The sequence below is a fragment of the Cynara cardunculus genome, unplaced genomic scaffold (genome assembly GCF_001531365.2).
Source record: "Cynara cardunculus var. scolymus isolate 2C unplaced genomic scaffold, CcrdV1 Un_Scaffold_3709, whole genome shotgun sequence".
Classification (NCBI taxonomy): domain Eukaryota; kingdom Viridiplantae; phylum Streptophyta; class Magnoliopsida; order Asterales; family Asteraceae; genus Cynara; species Cynara cardunculus.
The window spans coordinates 30,940-44,211 of record NW_020201587.1 but is presented as its reverse complement, the minus strand read 5'-3'; the positions used below and the strand labels follow the sequence as shown (position 1 = coordinate 44,211).

Here is a 13,272-nt window from a genome sequence, read left to right as displayed (position 1 = left end):
AGTCTACTTCTTCTTCGAATATGTCTTCGAATAAGTGAGCTAACTCTGATTCATTTGGTTTGGCAAGTGATGAATCAAAGGCTCTCTGTTTTAGTCCGAGTCCTGAACTGATGTGTCTAGAAGTCATTGGTGAAGAATCATCAAAGGACACATTAATGCTCTCGATGATGATCTTTGTTCTTTTGATAAATACTCTGTAGGCCTTAGCAGTTTGAGAATAACCCAGAAAGACCCCTTCATCAACTTTCTTGTCGAACTTGCCAAGATATTCTCTATCATTGAGTACAAAGCATTTGCACCCAAAGACGTGGAAATATTTGACATTAGGTCTTCTTTGATTAATGAGCTCATAGGGAGTCTTCTGGTGCCTCTTGTTGATGATTGACCGGTGCTGGGTGAAGCAGACAGTGGAAATGGCTTCAACCCATAATGTGATGGGTAATTCCGATGAAGCAAGCATGGTCCTTGCTGCTTCCACTAAGATCTTGTTCCTTTGCTCCACTACTCCATTTTGTTGTGGGGTTCTCGCAGCTGAAAAGTTTTGGGAAATGCCTTTACTGATGAGATATTCATCGATTCTGACATTTTTTAATTCAATTTCATTGTCGCTTCTAACTTTGATGAGTTTGTGTTGTAGAAGGACTTGGAGCGTTTTCATCACCCCGATGAGGAGTTCAGGAACGTTTGATTTCTTCTTTACGAATTCAACCCAAGTGTATCTGGAATATTCATCAACTAGTACCAAGATGTACTTCTTTCCAGAGAGGCTTTGTATAGAGATGGGCCCACAGAGATCTATGTGGATCATGTCCAAGGGCTTGGAGTCGGAGGTTTCTGACTTTGTTTTATGAGAGGCCAATTTCAGCTTTCCCATCTCGCCGGCTGAGCATAGATTATCTTTTTCGAAGTTGAGATCGGGAATCCCCTTGACCAGCTTCTATTTGGCTAGCTTCCTTAGAACGTCAAAGTTCAGATGTGAGAACTTCTGGTGCCATAGCCAATTTTCATCGCTCTTATGGGATACACGGCAGATGGTGTCTTGTCCCACAGAGGAATGAAAATCCAGAAGATAGAGATTCCCTTCTCTCTTTGCCTTGATGATGGTTTGGTCGGGCTGTGTTTCGATGATGCAGAAACCTTTGTGAAATCTGACTTCAAGACCCTTGTCGCAAAACTGGCTTATGCTTAATAAGTTATGCTTTAGACCTTCAACATAAGCCATTTTGTTGATGGAGATGTTGCCTTTGATGAGTGTGTCGTATCCCTTGATGGTACCCTTACTGTTGTTTCCAAAAGTGACAGAGCCTCCAGATTTGTCGATGAAGGAGGACAGCTGACTTTTATCACCAGTCATGTGCCTGGAGCAACCTGAATCCATATACCATGCTTGCACATGATGGTCCTGCAAGACAAGTTAAGGGTTTTTAGGTACCCATTTCATAATGGGTCCTCATTTGTTAGTCGGAGATACGACCTTTCTCTTTTCATCGGCTCTCTTGGGAGTGGGCTGATTTCCATTACCCTTAGCCTTTGTAGGCTTGGGTCTGTTTGCATTTCCCTTGCCCTTAGGCTTGGGCTTTTTCACGTTTTTACTGGTTTGATCATTATAATGATAGACGTGTTTGGAAAATATGCAGCGACAAGTTAACATGTGGTTCCTTAGGTTTTGTAAAAGAGCTAAACATTGGCAATTAGGATTTTTAGGACATGAATGTCTAACTTTCTTTTTATTCGATGAAAAAGGAGAAGTAAAAGCAGGGGATGAAAATCCTATCCTAGCATCGGTTGTTTTTACAAACTTTCTATCTAGTTCAGATTTTTTATTTGTGGTAGGCTTGGTCTTTACTTCTTTCCTGAGGAAGGGCTTCTTTTTCTTCAGCTGGAGGAGAAGAAAAGTGTTGGTTAGAATGTTCAGAGGCAGACCACTTCTGTTTTTGCGCACGAGTAAACTTAATGAACTTAGATGAAGTAGCTGGGCCTTGTGAGGTATCGTTGGCAGACTTGGTCTTACTCAGTTTTCCTTTTCCTTTGTCTGAAGTTTTTATAGATTCTGGAACATCAGATTTCATTGAGGCCTTGATATTTTGAGGCTTCTTATCCTCAATGACCTCTGGTGATTCGCAGAATATTTCTTCTTCAAATTCAGAGTTAAGAAAGTCTCTCGCGGATTTCTCGAAATCAAAATTCTCATGGATGTTTGCGGGAGGAATGGGTTCAGAGGTTGATGATTCAAAGTGATCTGTTGGGGGTTCCATCGCTTCTGACTTAGATGAACTTTTCAATATCACTTGGATGGTTCATCGATTCATCAAATGACGGTTTCTTACTAAAATTCTCTTTCTCATCAACATCACTTGTTGATGAAGTGGGATTGATAACCAAAGGCTCTGCCATCGGTCTCTAGTGTGGAGGCATCATTCCCTTCATCAGAATTCTTACCTGTGCTGCTCTCGTACACCACATTTTCAAAATCCTGTCTCAAGAGAACAGTTTTTCCATCGACTTCAACCCTTTTGAAATTTGCTTTGGGTTTTGGGAAGAAGTCGGATTTTTGAATGCATCCAAGTTTGAAAGTGGATTCAAGGGTGGATTTCTTTTTTTCGATGAAAGAGTCCAATTCATTGAATCCAATCCCTTGAGTGTCCTTTTGACCGTTAAGTTTTTCGTAGATGTTTTGGGCATCCTTATATTTCTTCATCAGGAGTTCATTGGTTTGAAGCTTCTGATGAAGCATCTCCCTTTCTTTTTGGAAGAAGTCTTTGAGAGCAACTAAGTTGATCCTTTCTGCCTCGGATTCGTTTTAGGCCTTTACCTTCTTTTCTAAGTCCTTAGTTATTTTCTTTTTCAAATCCATAAGCTTTTCTTCATCTGATTTTTTTAGTGAAGCAATGCGAGTCTTTTCTTTAACGAGTTCAACTTTTTCTTCAGTTAGAAGATCAGTTTCTCTTTTGTAAAAACTGACTTCTTTTTCTGCTTTGATTCTTTCAGATTTTTCAAAATTTAATTTTTCTTTAAGCTTCATAAAATCCTCTGAAAGTTTCATCACCCTTAACTCTAGCTCTGATGGAGCAGAGTTGGTTTCATCGATAGAAGACTCACATACCTGTTCATCAGAGTCAGAGACGGATTCTGTATTGGACGTGGCCATGAGACAAATGAGTGCCTTGTCTTCTTCATCAGACGAAGAATTAGACACCCAATTTTCTTTTTCAGCCATCAGGCTCCGCTCATTCGAATTGTACTTGTATTTGTTTTTGTAATAGTCTGCATCTTTCACCAGTCGTCCTCTGCATTCCTTTGAGAAATGACCGATCTTTCTGCATCTGAAGCAGCGAAGGTCATTTTTCCTTCCGTCTCTGTCTTCTCTTATCTCTTCTCTCTCTTCTTTTCCCTCTCTTCTTTCTTCCCTCTGATGGAACTTCATCGACTTCTTTTCATAGGAGGGCTGGAACTTCTCCCTTCTGAAGTCTCTTCGTTCAAATGGCTTCTTGACGAACTTCCTTTGGAACTGTTTCGTTATAAGGGCCAGAAACTTGGCAAAGGCTTTGAGATCATCATCGGAATCGGATGTCTCGTCTTCAGATTCTGACTCTACTACCAGTGCCTTATTGCCTTTTCTCCTATGGGCTCTGGTGGAGGTCCTTGAAACATCCTTTTCTTCTGCAGCAAGAGCAAGAGGTCCACCGATGGACACTTTTCTCTTCATAATATCATTTTCTTGTGCAGCAAGTGTTCCATAGATGTCATGAAGTGACCAGCTGTCTAAGTCATGATTTGCTTGAAGGGACATCGACAGCTGAGTCCACTCCTCGCCGAGACTCTTAAGAAATAACACATTATTATCTTTCTTTGTTCTGGAGATGTCGTTTCGACGACATTGATTGATCAATGTGTTGAAACGATAGTACGTCTTTTGAGTCGGTTCATCAGGAAGAGCCTTGAAGTTGGTGTACTCGTTGAGACATTGAGCTCTTCGATTTTTCTTTGTTTTTGCACCTCCTTCTAGTTGACTTGCCAGCTCGTCCCATAATTCCTTTGTTGTGGTGCATGCGTCGAGGGATTGAAAGATTTCATTGGGAATGGCCATGATAATCAATCTTTTGGCCTTTTTGTCAGCCTCTACGCGCTCCAGGTCATCCTCATCCCAATTTTTCTCGTCCTTGGGCATGTAGTAAGCGGCTACTTCTGCTGTCGTGCTCATTTCTAGGACTCTTGGAACAAGAGTCTGAGGTATGTAGGGACCCTCCATGACAGATCTGAGGAGATTCATGTTCATCCCCTCCAGAAAATTCACCATCCCGATCCTCCATTGTGGATACTCTTCTCTTTGAAGAGTTGGAGGTTTGGTGAGAGAACCAACACTATAAGCAGAATTCCAGTTGGCCAATAAAGATTTGGAAGAGAAAAGTTGCGCGTTTTAGAGAAGATTATTATGAACTCGAGAATGAATGGAAAAAGCGAATTGAGAGTTTTTGATGATCGTTTTGATTGAAGAACAATCAATTAGCTCTGATACCAATTGTTGATCCCAGATCTCTCAATAACACTAATAATTAAGTTAAGAATAACCTAATTATGTTGTGTGGATGAATAAAATGACRAACACTCAAGAACACAAATATGAATATTCAAAGAATATACTTGAGTGCCGGAAGATTCATTTTATTCCAAATGATTGTGAAAAGCGTAACCGATTACAAGAGGCCTAACGCCTATTTATACTAGAAAGCTAAATAAGGAGATAACTATCTAGGAAGAATATCTAGCAAATCTTTTAGGAAAAGTAAAGATTATCTAGACATGGAAAGTAAATAAAGCAAAGTAAATCTTTGTAGAATCCAGCTATCGATTTGTCATCTCCAGTTGTCTTCTATAGGGCATTGTTCAACCATATCTTGATATCTTCTTCATCGTGTTCCTCTGGTTGAGCTGTTGTGAAAGACTCCAAGTGTTGGTAACCAGAGGGGTTATGAAGATGCGCAGTTCATCGCGTCTCTGGTCGTTCATCGGCCTTCTGGTTGTATTGGACACTTAGATTTTGCCTGGAAGTCTTCAATCGGCCTTCTGCTCCTTCACACTTGTTGTTTTTCATTACTTTTACAAATAAGAGTTATGGAGTCTAACAGGAATGTCTATCTTAATTATATCAAATATGCCCTTAACCTAATATACTCTAATCTCATGAAACTTAAGATGACCATCGTCGACCACTTCTCGACCACCACCGACCTGAACCACCGTCGACCACCACCACCGGATTACCACCGATCTGAACCACCGCCGACTACCACCGAACTGAACCACCGTCGACCACCACCATCGATTACCACTGATCTGAACCACCGCCGACTACCACCGGTCTGAACCATCGCCGACCACCACCACCGACTACCACCGATCTGAACCACCGTCGACCACCATCGACTATCATCGATCTGAACCACCGCCGACCACCACCGATCTGAACCACCGTTGACCACCACCACCGCTGACCATCACCACCGACTACTACCAATCTGAACCACTGACTACCACCGATCTGAACCGCCGCCACTACCTATCTGAACCACCGCTGACCACCTCCATCTGAACCAATGTGGACCATCACCTATCTGAACCACCATCGATTTAGTAACGTCGTTAGGCTTGTGATTATATTTGGGTTGTGTATTTTATATTATTTTACATATCAAATAATTATTTTATTAAAGTATTTTTAGTTTTAAAGAAATTAAAATTTTCAAAAAAGGGCATTTTGGTCATTTACCAATATTTTATTCAAATTCTAAAGCTACATTATGTGAACCAAACAAATAGATTCCAATGCCTTAATAGATTTCATTCTAATGTCTGCCAACCAAACATATGGTCAAACCTGACAACATTCCATTCCAATTACTTTAAAGTCAAATTCCTTTAACAGATTTCATTCAATCCAAAAACATTTTGCAAACCAAACACCACCTTAATCAAATCTGATAACATTTCATTTTAATTTTCTTTGACATATTTCATTCATTTATAAATAATTATGTGAACCAAAAGCCCATAATATTCTTTTGGTTATATTTTTGAGATAAATGAGTAAGAAGTGAAACTATCACTATTTTAATTAATTTTTCAAAAATAAAATATATCATTTCGGTGAACCTCGACCGGAATTGTAATTTTGGAACCATTTGCGGCGCCAAACCTTCGATGAAAATACTCCCGCGTTCACTCAGCCTTTTGATTTTCAAATCCATTTCACTTCACCTTCTTCATTTCCCCGTTCCCCTTTGCCGCTGGCTTTTCACAAATCCCAACAATGGAGTCCACCTCTCACCTGCAACGAATGGCCGAAGAACTCAAGTGTCCCATATGGTAATCTCTACAAGCACAAGTGATAATCTCATTGGTTTATTTTTTTGGTTTGTAGCTTAGATAGCCGGATTCTTAAATCTTCTAACCCTAAATCTTTCGTTTTATTTGATGATTTGCAGCCTAAGTCTTCTGAAATCTGCTGTTTCGCTTACGTGCAATCACATATTTTGCAAGTGAGCTCAACATCTTTCTTTCGATTTCTTCTATAATTTATTAGAGTCGTGGGAATAATTCCAGAAGTACTTGATATTTTTTTTCCCGTTCTATCATTTCAGTGTTTGTATCGACAAATCCATGAAGTCTGATGCAACCTGTCCCGTATGCAAAATTCCTTATCGGAGAAGAGGTATTTCTAGGGTTCTTATTTTATACAACTTTTTTTATTAGATCTGTATTAAGATGGGGGCTTAATATTTACAAGGCGTCAACTACTGCCTGATATTGTAGTACTGAAGCGAATCGACAATCGGCAATTCAGTAGTAGAGGAAAGATAGGTCTTTTACCAAAAAAAAATGATTGGTGTGAAGTTGATTCTATTCGGTTGAATTCATGTTTTGGTATACAAGATGCGGCCATGATCTCGATTCTTAAGATTTCCTGGTCGTTGCATGGTGTTTATGTGTTATAATCTGCTACAAGTTGCTCACAGATTTGCTGATATGAGTATATTTTTATATGTTTCTGATTATTCAATCTCTTCCGTTCCAGAGGTTCGTCCCGCTCCTCACATGGATACCTTGGTGAGCATTTACAAGAACATGGAAGTTTGTTCAGGAGTCAACATACTAGTCACTCAAACACAACCTCAAATGTCAGGTATTAGTCTGGTTGTAAGATAAGGTGTAGAACAGCTCAAGGTTGAAATGTTATTAAGATCTGGATGCTTATGCTTGATGTTTATGTAATGGACCCCTTTGAAGTTAAGAGTCCCAAGGGGTTGGCCTAAAGCTAGAGGTCAATCCCTTTGGCCGTTTGCTAGGTGTTATCAACTTTGTTGCTATGTCTAGAAGGCCTTAAATTTTCCCATACCATGTGGAGGTGATGCTTTGCATGTGCATTGGTACTGCCTCATTTAAAACAAGAAGACAATGATTATGCTTGGGAACCATAACAGTTGAACATCTTCAATTAGAAATCAAGTATACATGTGCATAAGTTCAAACATGGGGAATGGGTATGGAGAATGTTGGATGCATTTACATACTTAATATATTAGACATTTACTTGACATGATGATAAAGCTCATAAAACTGCATTTTTCGTGCATTAGCTGTCCATCTGTATTGACACATTACCCACTACTTCTTAAGTGATTAAGACACAAAGTGTCTTGAATCTGTAAACAACCTCCAACTAGTTATTGTACTCTGACTTTGAATGTCACTCAAACCACTTCCATTTTTGAACTTTGTCTGAAACTTTGTATGTATATATCTCCTGATGATCTATTAAAAGCACAAAATGTATGATAAGTAGAAAATGAATTGGTGCTAAAAATGTGAAATGATGATTGACAATTACAAAAATTGGCAAACACAAGGTTGATGTTTAAAGTCAGAGGATGACAACTGATAGATGATGCAGTGGTACTTGACTTAAAAACAAAACAGCTTGATGCAGGATAGATATAAATATTTTGTAGTTATACTTCCAAGACATATGGCAGTACATCTGTCTTATTGCATATCCGTGCTTCATATTTCCCAACCCCTTCACCCTAAAGTGTGCAGAGGTACATGTTACCCAGACTTTGTTGAATCTTTTTTCTTGGTTGTTTAGGTCATGAGAATCAAGTTGAGAATGAAATTGTTTGTAGAAGTAAGACAACCAGCAAAGCTTGCAGAGACACACCGAAGACACAGAACCAGAGAAGAAAAAGAGGGAAAACCTTGACAGGATCTTCAAAGAGGCCCAAAAGTCATAATTCAGATCCTGCGAGACCATCTTTTCCAGTAAAGAAAAGGGTTCAGGTGCCACAGCATCCTCTGCAAGAGACTCCAACGAGACCTGCAAATCTTGAAGGTGGAAAGATTGAATGTATCACAGATAGAACTCAAACAAATGTGTCTGGACCAGAAGATGAACCCCATCTACATGAGAATGGAGAAACATTATTTTCCCCTTTCTTTTGGTTGAGGGATGACGGGGATGCTGAAAGAACAATAGAACCTACACCAGTAGAGCCTGTAAACGATTCACCACCAGATGCTCCATGCTTTAGTGATATTAAGGACTCTGATGATCACATGACGTCAAAGGTAACTTTGCAATTAGTTCGATAAAATTCTATTCTTGGTACATGATAATTGTTACAATGTTGAATTTATCTTCTTATATGGACACATGTTGCTATAAATTATTCTTTCTTCTATTTTCCTACTTTTCTATCAGGGTCAAGTTGGTACATGTTAGATCAGTCGGAAATATGTTTTTGGAACTTGTCAAGTTGAGTCTCAGAATATTGAACTGTTAATTAACCTGTGAATCTTTTTGATAGAAGCTGCACATGTACAGTTGTAGCACCTAATGCCTTCAATTTCAGTTCAGTTTGACAAAGTTGTAGTGACTTTATTAGCCTGCAATGCAAATTAGTCAAATGACAGAAACTATTAGTCCAAATGTCGATACTTATCCTCAATATGTGTTAAAAGTGCTCATGATTGCAGGATGGAGACATTTTCGACAGTGAGATGTTTGAATGGACACAAAGACCTTGCTCTCCAGAGCTTTGTTCAAGTCCATTGAAGTTGCAGGTATTATATTTTGTATATTGCTATAGCATGTCAGAATGAAAGCCTATTCTTTTTGCATATGTTCTACTTATCTCTCTTCACTAATAATCATGCCACTGAATTTTGAATTGGGACATAGGACAAAGAATCTGATGAATGTGACAGAGTCCAAGAGAAGGGGTTCAGAGGCACCTCATTACACTCGGTTATTAATGTTACGGATAGAATTGAGAATGAAGATCACAGTACTGGAGAGGAGACTGATAACATGGAAGAGGTTTTACCCACTTCATCCCCACAGCAAATAAAAAAGGTTAACCATGCAGCTAAAGCTAAAGAGTCCAAGAAGAGAGCTAAAAGGACAAAGGAAAGCATTCAAAAGAAGAGAGTTAAGAGAGACACAGATGAAGCGGTTGGAATTTGTAATGTGTCGCCAAAGATTGATCAGGGTGAAGGCAGCAACACTAACGACTTGGTGAAACAGAAGAAACAGATTCGTAGAAGAGGCAAGAAGGTTTCTGTTGATACTTCATCTACCAAGGCATTGATATCAAAGGTTGCACATGTATGCGATGGAGAAACTTCTGGTCACCGAGATGGGAGTATAGTTGGCCTGACAGACTCTTCTAGTATAAGACAAGGTAGTGGCAACACTCATAATGCCAATAGTTTTGATGAGAACAAAAAGGAGACCACTAATCAACAGCAGATGAATAGGGATAAAAGGTTGAAAACCCTAGGACCAAGTAATAATAGCATTACTGAAATCAACAAGGCTATCTCCCAGTTTCCCAGTGAGCCTTCTCTTGTTGATGGTGAGATAAAAGTTTGCCCTTCCAGGATACAAACCAAAAAAGGTAAAGTTTTCAAGGAATTGAAAACTTCCAAGAAGGTGGCATTTTCTATAAGCAAAGGCTTTAATGGTAAATCATTTGGTGACATTCCAACAACTTCTGAATATGTTGCTACAAAGGGAAACCAACCGCTGGGAGAAGTTCACTCTAGTTCCAAGATAGAATTCAATCCTCATGAGAAGACAAATGCAATGTTCTTACGTAAATGTGACACTCTTTCTTGTATTCGTTGTGCCTTCTGCCAGTCCTCAGAAGAATCAAATGTAAGTTTAGTTTCTATAATCTTCTCATTACCAATTGCTTTGGATTGTTCGTTTGTTATATTTGCTTACTGTCAAGAAGAGGAACTTTCTAATTTGAAGTATAAACAATGCAGATTTCTGGATCCATGACACATTATGTTAAAGGAAAGCCTATAGAGTCAGATCATGAAGGTGTACCACGTGCCATACATGCACATAGGAACTGCACAGAGTGGTAATTATGCCAAACGGCTGTCTTATTCTCTGCAAAAACATGCAAACCTTAGTCTTTTGAAAGCTGATACCTTCGTGCCTTACCATTTTATTGAAGCATATAGATTGTGTGGTGATGGAAAATTTTGTTTTGTAGAACATGCTATATTTGGCATGACTAGGTTGAATATATCCTAAAGCTGCATATTGCTGAATGCTGACAACTTCATAGCTGAGTATAATCTCACATAAATGTTAATTATCGACCTTGAGAAGGCAAATAAAGTAAAACATTGACATGTCTAGTAGCAGTGGTGCTTTCTGAACTTTTATATTATAAGTTATAACATTGTGTTTGCTTCTTTTTGTCGATAGACTGAACTGGGAAATGAATGCAGGGCTCCGAATGTATACTTTGAAGATGATATTGCTGTCAACCTGGAGGCTGAATTGGCTAGAAGCAAGAGGATTAAGTGTTCTTGCTGTGGAATAAAGGGGGCAGCTCTTGGTTGTTATGAAAAGAGTTGTCGCAGGAGCTTTCATTTCACTTGTGCAAAACTAACACCAGAATGCCGATGGGATGATGTGGGTATCATATCTTATGTTTAATAAGAAAATTGATGTCATAAACATGTTTAATTTTTTTTCTTTTTTGGCACAGGATAATTTTGTCATGTTATGCCCTCTTCATGCCTCTCATAAGCTGTCAAATGAAATGTGTGGTTCTCAACTACAAAAGACAAAGAAAAGTGTTCCAAAAAGGTAAGTTATTTTACTCATCTTTCTGAATGATGACCTGGCATACTCAGTTTTGCACTTAAAGATTTGCTTGATTTTCTACAACAGGCATGTTAACATTAAACAATCTCAAGTTCCTGTTAGTGATACTGTCAGCACAACATCTCGTTGGGACTCACATGGAGTATTTACAAAAATTGTTCTCTGTTGTTCAGCTCTCACAAGTATTGAGAAGGTAAAAAAAATAAATGGGTATACATAAGTTGATTGGAATATCCTGTTTTTACTCACTTGCTATCTGTATTATAGGAAACCATTGCAAGGTTTGAGAGTTTATCTGGAGTTACAGTGCTGAAGAAATGGGATTCTAGGGTCAGCCATGTAATTGCATCGGTTGATGAGAATGGGGCATGCAGAAGAACCCTCAAATATTTAATGGGAATTTTAGAGGGCAAGTGGATCCTTACTATTGATTGTAAGCATATTCCTTCATGTATTTGGATAACCACTTTTTTTGATTATTCTTGAGGAGGCCATACAATTTGCGATCAGCTACTTACCATGTTTGTAATCCCTTGCATGTTAAAAGGGATTAAGGCTTGCATGGAGGTCAAGAAACCAGTTGATGAACAGCTCTATGAAATTAATCTCGACATTCATGGATTCAAGGGTGGTCCTAAACTTGGACAGTCTAGGCTATTGAACAAGGTTCTTTCCTGTCAAATCTTTTGAAGAAAAAATTCATCAGTTTATTGTTTTTTGCCTTCCTATGCTCTGCATTACACCCTCAAATGGAGGCAAAATAAATAGTATTGTTAATGAACACTACCTTTTTTGTTCTAATGCCTATATATAGGTGTAAGTTCAAATGAGAACTATAAATATTTGAGAATCGTGAGAACTAGTATATGCATCGATGCATATACACCATAAAAATATGTAGTTGTCAATTAATATAGTCATCAATGTTTACATACTATATATACAAGTATATTTGCATTAATGAATACACTAGCTCTTACGGTTCTCTATTCTATTTATGGCTCACATTTGAACCTTCCCCAATACGATGTGTGTGTGTGCATATATATATACATATATATATATATATATATATCTGATGTTGGCTTATTTACCTGCAATCTTGTTTACAGGAACAGAAACTTTTTAATGCATTCAAGTTCTATTTTACTGGAGATTTTGTGGCTTCATATAAGGGATATCTGCATGACCTTATAATTGCTGCTGGAGGCACAGTGCTACACAGGAAGCCAATACCAATAAATCATGAACCACAATTTTCTGAGGACATAAATGCAAAGCAGTTCATAATTTACAACCTCGAGCTTCCTGATAAGTTCAAAGCAGAAGAAAGAAACCTGATTCTGAGCCAGAGAAAGTCTGATGCAGAGGCTTTAGCAAGATCAAGTGGTGCTGTAGCTGCAAGCAACTCATGGATCTTGAACTCCATTGCTGCTTGTAAGTTGCAAAACCTTGACTAGATAATTATTTTTTTTGATTCAATCTGCTTATCGGAAACATGTATAGAATATAATAATGCTTGAATTTATATCTAACTTTGATATTTTAGCAAAGTGTTGGGACTTTTTTATATATCAACCATTATGGAAATCATAAATTTGTTCCCTTTGTTTGAACTTGTTCTTGCTAATCACCAAACCAAACAACCCAGTAAGTCCCACCATGAGCCAGGGTCTGGGGAGGGTAAGAGCATCTCAGACGACTTCTTCAAGTTGGAGAAAAAGAAGATTTTGGAGTTTTTATACTCTTTTTTGCTCCAACTTCTCCAAAACTTGGAACCATCCTTTTTGTGAGTATTTATTCATTATGAATGTTTATCATGACATTCATCACGAATATTTTAATATTTTATCATGTTATTCATCATGAATACTCACAAAAGGGTGGTTCCTTGGTTTCTAAAATATTTAAGTTTCCTAAACGAACATTTTTCTATTTATATAATATAACTAATGTTGGAATCTTTACATTGGAGAACTTTTGGAGTTCAGTGTCATTTATTTAAGAGATTTTGATTTTTGCTTCACTATTTTGGAGAAATTATGGAGAAACCATTATCCTGAGGGGTAAAGAGGTTGTTTCTGTAA

The 13,272-nt window shown here is 38.2% G+C and overlaps 1 protein-coding gene across 1 annotated transcript; it reads left to right on the top strand.

Annotated features, from left to right (window-relative positions):
* Nucleotides 1-6,285: 6,285 nt before the first annotated feature.
* Nucleotides 6,286-12,738, top strand: LOC112503747 (protein BREAST CANCER SUSCEPTIBILITY 1 homolog). Its single transcript, XM_025107742.1, has 15 exons — nucleotides 6,286-6,363; nucleotides 6,483-6,536; nucleotides 6,639-6,709; nucleotides 7,073-7,180; nucleotides 8,144-8,622; nucleotides 9,031-9,117; nucleotides 9,236-9,310; nucleotides 9,356-10,213; nucleotides 10,327-10,427; nucleotides 10,804-10,990; nucleotides 11,067-11,167; nucleotides 11,252-11,378; nucleotides 11,453-11,618; nucleotides 11,733-11,851; nucleotides 12,298-12,738. Exons 1-15 carry the CDS (start codon nucleotides 6,308-6,310, stop codon nucleotides 12,643-12,645), a joined length of 2,937 nt encoding a protein of 978 aa, XP_024963510.1. The 5' UTR covers nucleotides 6,286-6,307; the 3' UTR covers nucleotides 12,646-12,738.
* The last annotated feature ends 534 nt before the right edge of the window (nucleotides 12,739-13,272 follow it).